This window comes from Mustela erminea, chromosome X (genome assembly GCF_009829155.1).
Source record: "Mustela erminea isolate mMusErm1 chromosome X, mMusErm1.Pri, whole genome shotgun sequence".
Taxonomy (NCBI): domain Eukaryota; kingdom Metazoa; phylum Chordata; class Mammalia; order Carnivora; family Mustelidae; genus Mustela; species Mustela erminea.
This window is the reverse complement of record NC_045635.1, coordinates 64,157,459-64,173,313: the sequence shown is the minus strand read 5'-3', so window position 1 is coordinate 64,173,313 and position 15,855 is coordinate 64,157,459. Positions and strand designations below refer to the sequence as shown.

The 15,855-nt window shown below is 47.3% G+C and overlaps 1 protein-coding gene across 2 annotated transcripts; it reads right to left on the bottom strand.

Annotated features, from left to right (window-relative positions):
* Positions 1 to 5,406: 5,406 nt before the first annotated feature.
* On the bottom strand, positions 5,407 to 14,341 carry FGF16 (fibroblast growth factor 16). Of its 2 annotated transcripts, none has more exons than XM_032331149.1 (3): positions 13,773 to 14,341; positions 7,684 to 7,787; positions 5,407 to 6,360 (listed from the first exon to the last, which is right to left on the bottom strand). In XM_032331149.1, exons 1-3 carry the CDS (start codon positions 14,044 to 14,046, stop codon positions 6,115 to 6,117), a joined length of 624 nt encoding a protein of 207 aa, XP_032187040.1. In that variant the 5' UTR covers positions 14,047 to 14,341; the 3' UTR covers positions 5,407 to 6,114. The 2 variants fall into 2 exon arrangements, with proteins under 2 accessions (XP_032187040.1, XP_032187041.1); XM_032331150.1 differs by having other exon boundaries at positions 5,407 to 6,357.
* Positions 14,342 to 15,855: the final 1,514 nt, after the last annotated feature.

Here is a 15,855-nt window from a genome sequence, read left to right as displayed (position 1 = left end):
TGAGGAGACTATACTCTGGGTTTATATTGCAGGAGAGTTCTGGGACCTACTGGGTGTGGCATAATAGCCCAAGGGGTATACCTGGGGAAATCTATAGCACACAGTGTTAGGTGAGGTTAGGGTGATGTTATGAGTTTTAGAAACTTAGAGCCTTTGCAACTGGTGAGATGCAGGAAAATTAGAAACTGTCAAGGCAAGCATGCATCTGCCCACAGGGGTTTATTTTAGTGTATGGAACGTTAAAGGGGACTGGACACAACTATAAGGAAGAGAAATGAAGATAAGGGGTTCTGGATATGTGGGACTTGGGTGATACTGTTCATGGTGCTGTTATGGGAGCCTAGAGAAGGGAAGATCCTGGAACCCTAGGATGTACTGCTAAAATATAATTAAAGCAGAAGTAGGGTGAGGGCTGAGAGATTCTGCTGGTTTACTTTACATTGGGTTCATTCAAAGATGGAGTTTCCTGGTAGGCACTCTCTTCATATGTTCTATGTAGAAGGCCAACATTTGTATGGCATGACTGTCTCATGTACCGTCTTGCTTTCTGGAACCTGTTTTTCCAACTAGACTATGTCTTATTCTGTATTTTTAAGGACATAATAAGAGCTCAGTAAATATCTGTTCATGAATGGATGATGAATTTGGGATCAAAGAGTTAGGAAGTAAAGGAATGTGGATACAAAACAAGGTTGGTCTGACTCCAGGATCTGAAGAACATGTTATCTGTGTCTTTGGCTTCATTGCCAAAGATAAAGAACAGCGCTGATCCCATACCTCTTCTGGGAATTGGAAACAGATGCAGGGGGGAAACAGCCTATGCTGGGGTGGAAGGGTGGAGAGAGACTCTTGAGGATCAAGGAGATAACTGGGTATCTCTGCAATTGCCATCAGAGCCCTGGTATAGACAGACCTATTAGGAAGGTCTTCCGTTTTCTCCTGAGAACAGAGGGAGCTCTAAGAATGTACTGATTCTTCTGCAGAGCAAAGGAATTAAATGACAAATGAGGAACATGTCATTCCAAAGGAGAGGATATCTTCTCTCTGGCCCCCTTCTCCCTCTCACATTCCTCCTCAAAAGATCCCTATTCTTGAAGTGCTGGGGAAAGGCTATGTAGCTCCAATGACTCCACAGAGAGAGAAAGCAGTCCCCAAGGGCCGGCCTCTTCAGCAGAAGGTTAGCTCTGTAGTCCAGGCAACTTGGACTGAGCCCATGTAACCTGTGGTCCCACTAGAACTCTGACCCTGCTGGATTTCTGACCATGCAGCCAAGGATTTGGTGGCTGAGCACCGCAGTGACTTGAAGATAGATAAATTCAAATTCTTCTATTATTTCAAGAGTTTGATTAAATTCCTTCTGGGAAGGAGTCTGCTTTGATGGCTCTGATAAGCTCTTTGTGTCTGGGCCTGGCGGGTTCAGTCTCTGCTTGTTTTTTGAGCATGAGTAACATTTAGCTGTGGCATGCTGTTGAAAGGTGAGACGTGCAGGGTGGGGAAGGGGAGTCTGGTTGCTATTGGGAATGTTGTATGAGCTGGTCCCGGCTTGAGCTATTTTCAGAACCATGGGAGGAGTTAAGCTGTCCCTTAGCTCTTTCCTCCCCTTGCTTCCACCTCCCTGTCACCAAACTTGAAGCTATCTCTTAGAAGACAGGAGTCAAAGGTTTCACACATAAAATGTACATCTTTGAAAGAAAAAACCTAAAGCCTCTATCAAGGTTTTCACTGGAGGATCACAGTGGCCAAGGGGACACCAGTTCTTATACCAGGTGCTTTGAGGCTGTGGAAACTCCTGGAGTAGTTGTTCCTAACATTTTGGGAGAATCTTTGAGATTCTCTAGTGAGATTTTTCAATAACCAATGAAAGGTTAAATGTACATACACATAAAAATTGGTGTATTATTTTGAGAGTTCAATCTCAGGGAAAATTCCATGGACCTTTAAGGACCTTGTGAACCCCAAATATGGGTTTTGATTTTGTTTTGTTTTGCATGGAATAGCAGTTGGGTAGCACTCCTAGCGGGGTCTTATATACTCTTCCTTGGAGCACTATTGGTGTTCATGACAAATCCGGGGGTCTGGGGAATATAGAATCAGTAACTAATGCTACATTCTGGCATTTTAATCTGGTATTCACCCCAACCCCTCTAAATCCTTGTGAAGAGGTTGTCTAACTTCTGCTTAAACCCTTCCAGTGACAGGGAATTCACTACCTCTTCTGAGACACCCTGTAGTTTGTCATAGTGCCCATGTAAGTATACTTGGACTTAACATCACTTCAGATGATTCTGTTATATAATGTATTTTCTCTCTCTAGTCCTGCATAATATCACACACACACTTACAAAAGGTGTCTATGTCTTTGTCCATTCATTCATTTACTCATTCATCTTTTCAACCCATCATGTGTCTATTCCAACAAACATTTCCTAAGTGTTTGTTTTGTTCCAGGAATACCCTAAACACTGGGAGAGGATGCAAAGATGAATTAGAAATGGTCTCTGAACATATTTTCATTCAAAACCAAAGGTCTAGAGTTTACTACTCTAAAATTCCCTCTTGGTCAGCACAAAAGATCTACTTTTGCACTTTAGAGCAATCAGCTCTAAACTGGTGTCAATCAGCTGTCAATTGATCTCATGCTAATAGGTCATCTATCTTACATTTCCATTTCCAGAATTTACCTTTCCCATCTTTTTTTTTTTTAGCTCTCAACTTATTTTTAAAATTTTTAGCTTATAGAAACGTTTTTTTTTTAAAATTACATATGTTAGTTACCATATTTTTGAAAATGAGAACAGCTGCCCATTGACATTTTCCAGCCACCTGCCCCATTCACTGTTATTCCTAAAGTTCAATACCAAGAGTGCCTCCCCTATGAACTCCTGGACCCCTGGATCTTGGGACCCTACACCATTCTAATCTTTTCCCCTGTACTTCCACTGAGAGGAGAAAGGTAAGGGCTAACCCTAAGATTTGGAGCCTTTACCTTTTTCATCACAGTGGCATTTTCCTTACAGATTCTGCCCTGTAATATCATGCTGTGGCTTTGCCAGGCTCATGTCAAGTACCTTACTATAGTAACACTAGCCTCACTCACAGGGAAGTGCCTGCTTGCTATTGGTCCAAACAGATTCCATTGATCTCACAAGTCCTCAGAAGTTGTGGCTGTGTATCAAAAGTTATAGGTAGCTGACCACAGATAATACAGGTAAAATTTTGGTCTAAAAAATGAAGGGGGCGCCTGGGTGACTCAGTGGGTTAAAGCCTTTGCCTTTGGCTCAGGTCACGATCCCAGCGTCCTGGGATTGAGCCCCGCATTGGGCTCTCTGCTCTGCCGAGAGCCTGCTTCCTCCTCTCTCTGCCTGCCTCCCTGCCTGCTTGTGATCTCTGTCAAATAAATAAATAAAAATCTTAAAAAAAAAAAAGAAGTGTGATGTTCATTAAAAATGTGATAAAAACATCACACTGCTGATGTTTACCCTTATTCTAGAGACCTCTAGAGGTCATGTCTCATCCCTGCAGCTTAACAGGGACATGCCATCAGCCTCTTTGCCTCTCCAAATTGTGTTGGTTCTTCATAGCTGGCATGACCCCTTTCAGGAAACTTGCCCTACTCGCCCTAGCCCTGTGAGATCTTCATCTTGGTGGATCCATTGGTAAGCATTCTAATCTATGATCATACATAATCACGCAACTTAGCACTTTTTTATCATATAAACTTACATGCTATCTCATGTATATATGCTCTTCTGTGTGGTTTCTCTGAAGTACTTAGATTTGTATGAGACTTTAGACTTTATGATTTTTAAGTGAGCTGCTACCTAAGCTATTTGTTTTGTCCCCACAATCAGCTGGAAAAACAGTGGATGCCCGCATGATGTGACTGAGGAGTGTCAGAAGGAGCTAGCCTAAACCTAAAACCCTTTCCTGCCAGTCCTTTCTGGTGTCCGAGTACTCAATGGGACTTTTCCTCCCCTGGCTGTTTTTTCCTGACAGCATATGCTTTGAAAGTTCAAATAACCTCATGTTCCTATCTGAGTAAATATCAGTAAAGAGGCTAGGGATCTTTAACCAAGATATCTCAGGGGCTCCTCTGGAGAGAAGAGGGAGTTCCAGGAATGCCAACTCCATTTGAACTAAAGCAACTCTATTTTTGTTTTATGGGCAAAAGTTATCCCAAAACTTTATTTATCAGCTATTCATCTGCAAAAGAATTCTTTTTGAAAACCATTCCTTTAGGAAACTAAGTTTCAAAATTTATCCCTGGGAGGCCTGTGAACATGCAGATTTCTGGGCCTCAACCCCTGCCCAGAGTTTCTGATTTGGCAGGTCTAGGGTACTTTAGGGAAGTGTGTTAACAGCTTCCCAAAACTCTCTAGGAGAAGCACTGGGAGGGGGGTGAAGATAAGGGGTTGGAGAGGGAGTGGGAGAATGCTTCCAGAAGGGAAGTTGACTGGTTCAAAAAAGTAGGTGTCCCTCCTGATTGTTTATTTTGTATCCCTCCATCTTATATCTTCATAAGACCTTCAGGCTTTGATCCCTAACCAAATCCCAAAGAAGGGCTCTTCTTTGCCTTGTCATAAGCACAAGTAGGAGCTTCTGTGAGAGCCATTGGTCCAGGCCTTCCTGAAGCTTTGACTCATCACTAAGTTTAAAGTCATAGCAACAATGTTCACAATTGCCAAACTGTGGAAGGAGCCGAGATGCCCTTCAAACAGATGAATGGATAAAGAAGATGGGGTTCATATATACAATGGAATATTACTCAGCTGTCAGAAAGGATGACTACCCATCATTTTCTTAGACTTGGATGGAACTGGAGGGGATCATGCTGAGTGAAGTAAGTCAAGCAGAGAAAGACAAGTATCATGTGGTTTCACTCATATGTGGAACATAAGGAATAGCGTGGAGGACCATAGGGGAAGAGAGGGAAAACTGAAGGGGGAGATGTCAGAAAGAGAGACAAACCATGAGAGACTGTGGACTCTGGGAAACAAACTGAGGGTTACAGAAAGGAAGGGGTGGGGGAACGGGGTAGCCAGGTGGTGGGTATTAAGGAAGGCATGTGTTGTGATGAGTACTGGGTGTTATACACAACTAATGAATCACTGAACACTGTATCAAAAACCAATAATGTACTGTATGGTGGTTAACTGAACATAATAAAAAAAGCAGCAAACAAACAAAAAAAGTCACAGCACCAGAAAAGACTTCAGGTAAGGCCCCTAAATAATGCTAGTGTGGTTGGTGATGGGTCATCTAGGTGAAGTAGTGTGATGCTCACATCAGGAGATTCTAATAAGTTGGAGAGAGAAGCTAACCAACCTTCTAATCCTACTAAATGTACAACTCAGTGGAATTAGACCATGGTTACAATATAAAATTTTATTGCCAATAAAAGCCTTTAATAACTCATTTATCCTATTTCAGTAGGACCTTGTTCTTTCTGATGAAAATCCAGTCATAGCATCTCTCATTAAAAATAAAATTATTTTGAAATAAATAAATATATAAAATAAATAGCATATACATTTCATAAATAGTTCGTCCATATGCACAGTATCCATGCTTACATTTTAATACCATTTTCTCCCAACCTACCCCATCTCCCACGTCTAACAGCAAGAAAACTGCATGTCAGGACAGGTGAGAAATCTCCAGAGCCAATGCAGGGATGGCCTGCATCAGGTCACAGCCCCAAGGCTTTTAATGAGACTTTCCCAAGGCTCTGTATATAGCATCCATGGCAGATTCCTCAGTCTTTCATTTACCCATTGTCAAAGTATTTGGGTAGATTGTAGGGCAAGATCACCCTGGCCCTTGGCAAGGGCCCCCATTCTTTCTTGTGCCACCTCAGGGGGAAGAACACGAGTAAAGGAAATAGTATATACAAGATTCCCTCTAGCCCACCCCCTCCACCCGTTTCCCTCCCCCAAATGACCCATCCTTGATATACACTTTGAACAAGGGAACAGCTGGATCTAGTTGAACAGGAAGTGCTCCTCTGTTATCTAAACTGGTAGGAAAGAGGATTGAGAAGCTATGAGTATGGTGCTTGTGGAGACAACTGTGGCCCTAGAGTACAGGGGTCACAAAGGTCACACTAGGGTTCCATTACCTATAGCGGAAGAGGTCTCTGGACATGGAGGGCAACTTAGAAGGATCTACTGGCCTGGGCAAAAAGTGAGTGAATTTCTGGTGTCGTTTAGTCCTGTATCCCTCCCGGGGTGAGCCATCTTTATTCAAGGCCACATAATACTGTCTCTCCGAGTCCAAGTGTTTGTACAAGGTGGAAGCATAGGTGTTGTACCAGTTTTCTTCAAATTGTTCCCGGAACACACATTCACGTGTGAGCTTCTTCTGTGAGGGTGAGAAAATAAAGCAGAGCCTATTAGATGATGATTTCTCCCATCCCAGCTTGCTGAAATAGCAATAGGACATTGATATTTGAAAATTTCCATCCCATCTCCCAGTATTCTCAAGGCATCTTCTTTCCAAATAGCACAAAACAGTCCTGTCTGTATGGCCTTCATCCTCTTATGGGAACCGCACAGGAATGTTTCAGGTGAGATCTCTCCTGAAGGCAGGAGACTGAAGGGGATGGCCTCGCTGGGCTCTCTGAGCCTGGGAATTTCTGCGATGGCCTACTAATGCTCCTTTGGCACCCGAATTGTCTCCCTACTTTGGGCAAACAATGTCAAATCCACTGAGATTATAGTCAACCACGCGAACTAACAGGCAAAGGCCTGGGATCCATCTAAAGCTCCATAGGAGGTGAGTTATGATCTCTCCTAATGAGGGGTCTCAGGCCTGTCTGTTGGAAAGATCTCTTTGAAAAGTTCCTCCAATCTAGCTGCTGCAAGCTAGCAGCTCCTAAGGCAGGTCTCTTGTCTTTGTCCCTTCTCACACTTGATCCAGCTGGCATACTACTTGCTGGGGTGGCCGATACTGAGTGCTGGGGTCAGGCCTATCTCTTAGGTGTCAGGGAAAAACGTGCTCTGATTTCCTGGGGTGCAGGCAGCCAGAAAGCATGCTCAGGGACTCAAAAGGCAAACCCAGGAGTTAGGATCCCCTGAAAGGGTTAAGATCAGTGAAGCCACTCACCATTCCCCAGCTCTAGGCTAGCTTCCAGAATAGAGAACATGTACTGCAGCCAACACCATCCTAGCTGGGGACTTAGGGCTGTCACCAGGTCCTAGAACCCTCACTCTTCATTTGTGTGTTTCATTTGGCCTCTGGGATTCAGCTGAAGCAGTCTGGAAGTCAGGGACTATGGTTTCAATCTCAGAATCTCAATCTGAGGGCCAGTGCTTCCACTGCCAATTTTTGTGCCAGCTTGTCTGCTACTCCTCCAAGTACTCGTTAAAATTCCGAGGTGCCCCTCAGGAGTGTAAATGCCCCAAGCCCTCACCATCTGGTTGACAAACCAGCACAGTTTATGGTTATCACCAGGCTGGCTGGCTGTCTAATGGAAGAGGTGAAAGCAAGGCTGCCACAGAGAAGCTTATGTTTTGTTGGGAACAGAAGGAGTGAGAGTGTTACACAGCAAGCTCCTGTAAGACACTGATCCCTCACAGTTGATAGAAGTATTTCATGTGCTAGGTCAGTGTTTTATGTTTTTGCCTTACATAGTCCAAACACTGGTGGTGATAGCCTCTGATGAAAGGAAAACCTTCAACTTACCGACCCATAGAGTTCTCCTCGCTCATTCATTCCTAAGTACAGGCCAGAGTCCACTCCCCGGATGCTGATCAAGCCTACAGCCAGGCTGATAAACTCCAGGATTCCTAGAGGAAAAAATTGAATGCCATTTCTATTAGCGATGTTGAGCTCAGAGGGAGCTGTGCAGGTGACGTGAGCTACCAGTCATTGATCCCCAACTGGAGGCAGCCCTGTATGCCTTCAGTGAGTTACCTTATGAAACCATCTTTTGAAGCAAGGATGGAACCTCAGAAAATGTACCCAGTCTTTCTGGGCCTCAGTTTTTCCCTGTGTGAGATGGGTGAAACAATCTCTTACTCAACACTCAGAGACATTACGAGGAAGAGACCAGGGGCAGGCTTTGGCTATGAAAGTTCCATAATTACAAGGTACTATTTAATACCATCATTTCGAGTAATGGGAGCGGAGCTTTCAAAATGGAAGAATGTAGCTAGATTTCTGTATCTTCACAAAGTCACTTCCCTCTCCCACAGAGCACACAGCGTTCCTTGTTGTCCTCTAGGCTGCATTTGTTTTGCACCCTCTTAGCTCCCATGTCTTTAAAGCCACATGAGGCTGTCAACTACCCATGGCTGACTCTAACAAAGGCCATACAGTGCACTCACTAAATCTGTGTCTCCCTCTTAAGGCAGAAGGCAAAAAAACAGGGCCTGGCGAGAGCTTTCTCCTAAAATACGCTCTCAGCCAGGGCAGTCTCAGGCTGACAAGCCTGTCAGTTTCCTCTTGTCTCTTTAGAATTTTGAGTTTATCCATGGCAAACAGTTGGCAGGTAGTACTGGACTTGACACTGATCTTAGATGTTGCAACTTTAAGGGGAAAGTTGGGAAGACATTCAGAAACATCCCTCTAGCTGACAAGGTTAGAGGTGAGGAGTTGAAAATGTTTTCATGTACCCAGCAGCAGCCGGAGAAAGAAAGAAATCAACTTCCAAGAGGGAAAAAGGACCCAGAACTTAAATCCTGGTGGTGCCGAGGACTACAGTTTTGTCCCAAGATAGTACATCTGTTACGCTACAGTTATAGACAGAATGGTCAAGAAGATTCCCCTTTGATATTCTGGTTTCTAACCATGTTTTCCGTACAGACCAAAACTTGATATGACTGACTCACAGAGGCATCTGAAGGTATGAAATGAGCTCATATCTGGTTGCTTTTCTTACCCTCCAAATGCAATTCTTAAGGGTAATAATATTTTCTTTGATCTACATAGGGACTAGAATGGATCCTTAAAGACTACTTAAAAAATAAGTGGTTGATTCTGAAATTGGATTCAAACCTCCAGTGGTTAGTCTCCTGAAAAGTGATTTGGGCTGGTGGATGAATGTGCGGATGTGGCAGCTTTAGGGGGGTTCCACAGCTCACTTGGATGTCTTTGAAGGATGCAAAGGTCCGCGGCCACTGTATGGCCTCTGACATCAAACTCCCTTAGGTTTTATTCTCAGTCGGCCTGTTCTTAACTCCTATAATACAAGAAAGGACTTTTGGGAAAAGGAACTGTCACAAGACGGTGGCAGAAGGCAAATAGCTCGTGTCAAGTAAGGGTGAAGCAGGAAGTGATTTAATGGATCAAAACCATTAGTTGCATTGTGCAAATGTCTGATTTTGGTTCTGCCATGTTTAACATTTTAATAAATGACTTGGAAGAGGACATAGGAGAGCCGCTTACCCTTGTTCCAGGAACTGTACAGCTGAGAAGGTGACACAATCAAAATCCAAAGAGATTTCAGGAGGATGGGAAAATGAGCTGACTCCAACAAAATAAGCCTTAATTAGAATAAATGTAAAGTCCTGTGCTTTGGTCCCGATTACTCAAGATGTTTTGTGCTTGGGTTTTGTTGGGGAATGGATGGTGAGCCTCAAGTGCAGACAGCTGAGTTAATCATACTCTGTATCTTAGGGCCTATTATCATAATTGGCCTGTGCAAGGGCTTTATATTCATCTATTTCTTTTTATTTCTGTACTCTGCTCCCATCCTTCTCCCCACTTCAAGCAACCATGTATATTTACTTGAAAACACATACTATTCTTTTGTGTTTCCATGCATTTTCATTAACTACAAGTCAGCCCACCTTTGGAATGGGGAGATGTGGCTTAGCAAAACATCTCTAACAATGGTCGGGAGATTTGACTGAACAAGGTAAGCTCAGTATGGGTGATGCATGATATTAAAACGCTGATGTAGAACTAGTCAAGTAAAAAATTAAAATTTATTGAAAAGCTAATGTGAGACAAAGAAACAAAAAAGCTAATGTGATCAAAGGCTAATGTGAGACAAAGAAACAAAAAAGCTAATGTGATCAAAGGCTGCATGGATAAAGGTCTAGTAACTGGCCAAAAGGAGGAGACTGCCCCATTCCTTTCCACCTTAGACCACACTGAGAGTGCTATTTTTCGTTCTACTATGATTAAAGAGGTCTCTGGAAAAACAGGAGTGTGTTCAAAGGTGAGTGGCCAGTATGGCAGGGAAATAAGAAACCGGGTCCTTGTTTCAGCTCTGTGTGCTAAACTTTGAGAGACACCAAGCTGCTTGAGCCTTGGGGTATTTCCTTTGCTTAGACAAATCGTTTCTGAGCTTCAAGTCTTAGTTCCCTCATTCCCCAAGTATCTCATGTCTCTGACCATCCTGAGCTCATTAAGTAGCAGAGGGCAGCTTGTGATCTCACCGTCCAAGACCTGGTGTGAGAACAAATCATGAAACACAAGAGGTGTGGCCATTTGAGTCACCACAGTTCTTCTCCAACTCTCTGTTCACCCTGATGCCAAAGGACAGATCATACAGGAAGTCACTTGGGTTGTGTCCAATAACAGGGGTCTCCAACAGCTGGAATCATCCCTGCCTGGCTGTCTGGGGCATCATTTTCCTCTGCCAACTTTCCTATTAGCTGGATTCAAACTGTGGGAACCCAGTTGCACATGACGATGGAACAGATATTCCTAAACCTCCTGAATCCCAGCCAGCATGAAGGGAGAGAGAAAACGAGACATTTTCACATTTTCCCTGTTACAGCTGGAGAGGACTATTAACAGCAAAGTGCCAGTTTGTCCTTGGTACTCTCACCCCCTTCAAGGTCCAGGACCTCCCTCCACTGTGCCTCATCCTGACCTGCCCACCTCAGGCTCCGGCCTCGCTTGACAATCTCCAGACTCTTCTTACATCTTTTTTTCCCCCAACCTCAGTCAAAACAGTTCTGTCCTGAGCTCCACTGCTCCAGAACTTCGCTAGATGGCTGGCTAATGCGTCCTTGAATCTGGTTCCAGGACCTGCCTGGGCTCCCTCAGTTATCCTTTCAGACTTCTGGGGCTAAGACAGTGCTGCTTTGGCATCTCGACAAATAAGAACCAGACTGCTCAAAACCTACAGCAGCTTCCTTAGCCTGCTCCATCACACCTGGTGGGAGGCCTCTCCACCAGTCTGGCCCACTAGCTCTGTTCTGCCAGTCCACAGGTGCCCCCTCAGGAATGTCAGTACCCCTGCAAACTCCGTGTAAATGCCACCATCCAAGCAGAGACAGAAGTACTCCTGACTACTGATTGCAGAGGGAGTGGGGGGGAGGGAGAGCTGAGGCTATGCCAACAGGTTATTATTCGGAGTCGTGGCTGCTCTTGGGCTCAGCCCGACTCGACTCATTCTGAACACATGGATTCCAGGGTAATCCTTAGGGGCCCTGCTCTCCAATTACAACAAATAGCTATTTACTTTACATGGCCTTTAGAGACTACCTCCTCCCCCCAAGCAGAAATCTATAATATTTTATATCTTAAGTCTGGCCTACTTTACCCTGCTGGAATGTGGACTGCTAAAGCACTTATGGAATGTTAAAGTTTCGATTTATTGAATACCCTGGTTGATTAACTCAAATGTGGAGGGAGGAGAGTAAGCAAACTCAAACGCCACCTCTCTCTCTGCCAAAAGCTAAAGGGAGAAAGACTAAATGTGTGTTTGAAAGTCGGCTGGGGAGGTTACAAAGAGACAGCTTTGACTAGTTATCATTTCCTTTACAGGAAATACATGGAACTGCCAGGAAGCCAGGGAAGGAGGAAAGGGAAAAGGTGGTGCAGAGGTGGTCTCGGGCAGTGTTATTTTAAAAGGCAAAACCAAAAATGAAGCAGTCAGTTAAGTGGCGATGAAAACATCCCTTCCTCCTGCCAGTTTTATTTCCTTCACTTTCTCCTTAAACTTACTCTTAGCAAGGCTGAGAGATGAAAAGAAATCAAGATGTGTCCTTAGGGAGGTAATTAAAGACCACTTATCCCAAAAGCCTATTACTAACTTATGTTGACCTTGTAGGTTACTGGGCTCAGCTTAGGCACAGAGTCAGACAAACACTAGATGCTGGAAGCCAAGCTCATAGTTTCTCCATCTCTGCTGTGCTCCCCACCCCGCCATTTCTCCATCACTTCACGATTTTTCTTTTTACATATCAGGAATGAGTTACTCCAATATCTTTAGGCCATTTCTGGGAGACTTTGGGAGGTTCTGAGACCAGGGTGGGAGTCCCATTCCTTTGAGGAACAAAAGGGAACTGCAAAGTCACGAGTGATGGAAAGGAAAGGAGCCAAGTTCATACTCCCTCTTCCCTGACCACACCCATCACCCTTTGGAGGACCTGTTGAAAGTTTATGCAGACACCTGCACCCTTCCATTACTCCCACCTCACACACAACCCACTGTCCTCCAGCTCTGTGAGCATCTTTTTCCAAGATGACATAAACCTCATTAGGGTTCCTGCTTGCTCCCAGCAAGGAAGACCAGCCCTGACCTTAAGATGGTTGCTAGGCTTGGCCCTGCCCAAGAACTGGCCTCTGAAAACCGCCCCCCACCCCCGCCCCACCTTTTACAATGCACTCCAGATGCACTATAGCAAGGCAGGGAAAAGGCGGATGGGGGAGATTTGGGGGGGAAGAATGGGGGAGGAGGGTAGGCTAAAGAAGGGAACAGGTATCATGCCTGAAGTTTGGCAAAACCCCCTACTGGCTTAGGGATAGAAGGTGTCCTTTGGCCATAGGATTCTTGGGAAGAAGTAGAGGGCATTGGGGGATGGATCTCCCAAGTAAAGGTAGCTGTCACACCACCTGAATTACAGTTTAGTAGAGAATAGGAAATTGAAAATTAAAATGGCCAAATTACTGAGGAATGAACACATTTGTTTAGAAACCTAATGATCTCCATCCCACATCAAGGTTTATACCAAGTATGTTTTGAATGTGAGACAGGCCCCTGTGCCTTCTCAACAATCTGCCGGGTGTCGAGCCGAGAAAATCCTGTCAGGAGGCTGTGCCTTTCCGGTCCTGGGCCCAGGAGACACCTGTTTCTGGGGCTGGGAGCGGGCCCAGGCCATCTCCTCCCCGTGAGGCAAGGAGTCCAGAGGTATTTCCAGGCAAAAGCTATCCTAGGGTCGTGCCCTTCCAGAGTGGACAGCGGGAGGCGTCCCCAGTTTCTCCAATACCCAGCTCATGCCTTGCGGCCTGGGATCGGCCTCCACCCTGGGCAGAGAAAGCCAGAGGCAGGCAGGTGCCACAGCTGCGGGCTGCCGAGTCTCCCGTCCGCCAAAAGCGATCCCTGCACGGACCGCCCGCCCACCCCTTCCGTAGCCCAGGAAGGCTTCCGCTGCAGACAATCGGCCAACCCCACTGCCCGCGAGGCCTCGCTCCCAGCCACCGTCGCTGGCCTCCCCGGGGCGGGAGGCCGGTGCTCCTACCCCTTCTCCAGCTCCACCTGCTTTCACGCTAAGCGCAGCGTCCCGGGTCAGAATGATCCCCTGGTTACGGGGGAGGGAAGAAGGGTGGAGTGGGGCGAAGAGAGGCCGCACCTCAAGGCGCCCCCGCCTCCTCCCGAGAGCGTCTGAGGGTGCCAGGCGCCCCGACGCCGCGCGGCTCAAGTTTGCGCCGTCTGATCCCTCCTGGCCCGCGTCCCTGGCTGTCTCCCGCTTCGACGGACCCGGACGGCACAGGGCTGGGGCGGCCCGCGCGGGCCCCGAGCCGGAGCCCCAGCCATTGGCTCCCCACAGAGCCGTCCGCGGGCTTCCTGTCCCTCCCGGCCGCGTCCTCACCGAAACGGCTGTGGTCGTGGCGGGTGCCGTGCACTGTGCCGTTGGGGAAGATCTCCAGGTGGAAGCCGGTGCGGCAGTACAGCTGGCGGCGCCGCAGGATCCCCTTCAGGTGGGCGAAGTCTGTGGGCGAGCCGCGCTGCAGCTTCCCCTCGATCTGGCCGAGGCGCTCGTTCAGGAAGCCCGGGGAGTCAGCTAAGGGCACGTTCCCCAGAGAGGAGGAGAAGCCGTGTAGATCCCAGTCCAAGGAGGCGAAGACCCCCCCCACCTCCGCCATGGCAGGGTGCGCGGGGCCGAGCCGGGGCCGCGGGGCGCGAACTACCTCTGCCCTCAGCGAGCGCGGGCGACTCCGCTGCTCTCGCTCGCTCCCTCGCTCGCTCCCTCCGCGCTTTGCCTAGCCGCAGTCGACGTCTGTTCGCGTCCAAGGAACTTCTCAGCGGCGGGGCCGCGAGCTCCTGACCTTGCTCGCAGTCAAAGTGGCGCTTCCCCTACGCATCCATCTCCCTAGGCCTCTCATAGCTGGCTTCGTCGAGCTATCAGATGCAAACGGCACTTTATATACATACCCACTCCCCTTACATTGACATATTGGATATTTAAATACAAGCCACACCTCACTGGCATCCCCTCAGAGATTGGTGTGTGGGGTTTTCTTCCCCCCTTGAATCCATTTGGCTCTTTTTGGAAGGGAGGGGGTGAGGGAGGAGAGAGCTAGCGAGCTTCACTCCCTCTTTTATTATGAAAAAAAAAATGGCAGGAAAAAGCTACACATTGCAGTGAGGCATAACTGCTTTTGGCAGGTTTTTCTGAAACTGCTGATGAAATAACGGAGCCCAGCGCGTGGAGACTGTTGGCGCCCACGGCCGCTCAGGCCTGCTGAGTGGAGGTCTGTTGGCTGCGAGGGGGCAGCTCCCACCTCCCACGCGTCTCCAGGCTCCTTGCTTTTGGAAGGTAGCTTGAGACCAGAGTTGGGGGTTCATGCGTTGCTGAGCCCTTCTTGTTCCCCAGCTGGTCGAAAACTGCAGAAAGGGCGCCTGGCCCGGGACTAGGGCTACTTGGTTTCTTTGTTCTGTTGCCCATCCCCAGTTCCACTCCCCACCTGTAGGTCGGGTGGGGGCTGAGGAAGTGAAAAATCCGGAAGCGAATCAAGTCGCAAAATTTGGGGATGGGGGTGGTAGCGGTCCCTGCCCGCACCGAGGCGGGGTCTTTAAGGAGTCTGGGAGGAGCGGGAAACCCCACGGAGGAAAGAAGACATTTTTTTTTTTTTTTAAGGGACGTTTGCAGCTTAAGAAAAGTATGGGGGGGAAAGAAATAGAAAGTGCTCTTTTTGAAAAATGATCTCCACTGGCGTTCTGGGCGCGCTTTCACAAGGCTCTTGAGAGCAAATCCGATAAGAGGCCGTTGGAAGCCCGGTGGGGGCTTCCTCCCACCTTTTTTCTTGTTGGAAACAGGTGTTTCCTTGCTGTGTCCTGTGTCCTGCTCCGAGATACTCTGGAGCAGGAACTGGCGGCAATCAAGGGCAACCAGTAGCGTTAAGATGACCTGGGGAGCAGGTGCTCAGCCTGCCCAGCTCCCTCCACGCCTCTGCCCCACACCTGAACCCTGGGGCCCCTCTCAGGCCCTGGCGCTCAGAGACCTGCTTGCTTATTAAACTGAGTTTTTGCTTGCAGTCTGCACCCGCGGTTGCTGTCTTATGGTCTCCTGCAGGAGAAGCTCATCAGAGCGAGCACCTCCACCTCCACCGCACTCCCGCCTTTGCAGCGCCTCCTGCTGGAGAACCCGTGTCTCACGGCCTCTTCAAACTCTGGGTCTCCCTGAGAGAAAACCGATTTAGCTCAATTCAGTCAGTGCAATTTTATTCCTACTCCTGGGTACCCACGTGCACCGCATCCTCCCTCTCTGGAACTGTAGCAATTCTTGGTTTGGAACATCGTGGCTTGGTACATCCACTTGTTGTACCTCCTTAGCTCAAGACAGAACCTCCTGAGCCAAGCACAATCTCTGGCACACAGTAGGTCCTCCGAAATCATCTTCTGATGTGCTCCCGGTAGTAGGGGATTCAGATGAAAATGCTCTTCCTTTTGTA

What these genes read in the sequence shown, in the direction of transcription:
- FGF16 (XM_032331149.1), bottom strand. Translation starts at nt 14,046, where the DNA reads ATGGCGGAGGTGGGGGGGGTCTTCGCCTCCTTGGACTGGGATCTACAC. An exon ending in CCACGACCACAGCCGTTTCG is followed by an intron (nt 7,788 to 13,772) that starts GTGAGGACGCGG and finishes TTTTTCCTCTAG; the next exon opens with GAATCCTGGAGTTTATCAGC. An exon ending in GAGGAGAACTCTATGGGTCG is followed by an intron (nt 6,361 to 7,683) that starts GTAAGTTGAAGG and finishes TCACCCTCACAG; the next exon opens with AAGAAGCTCACACGTGAATG.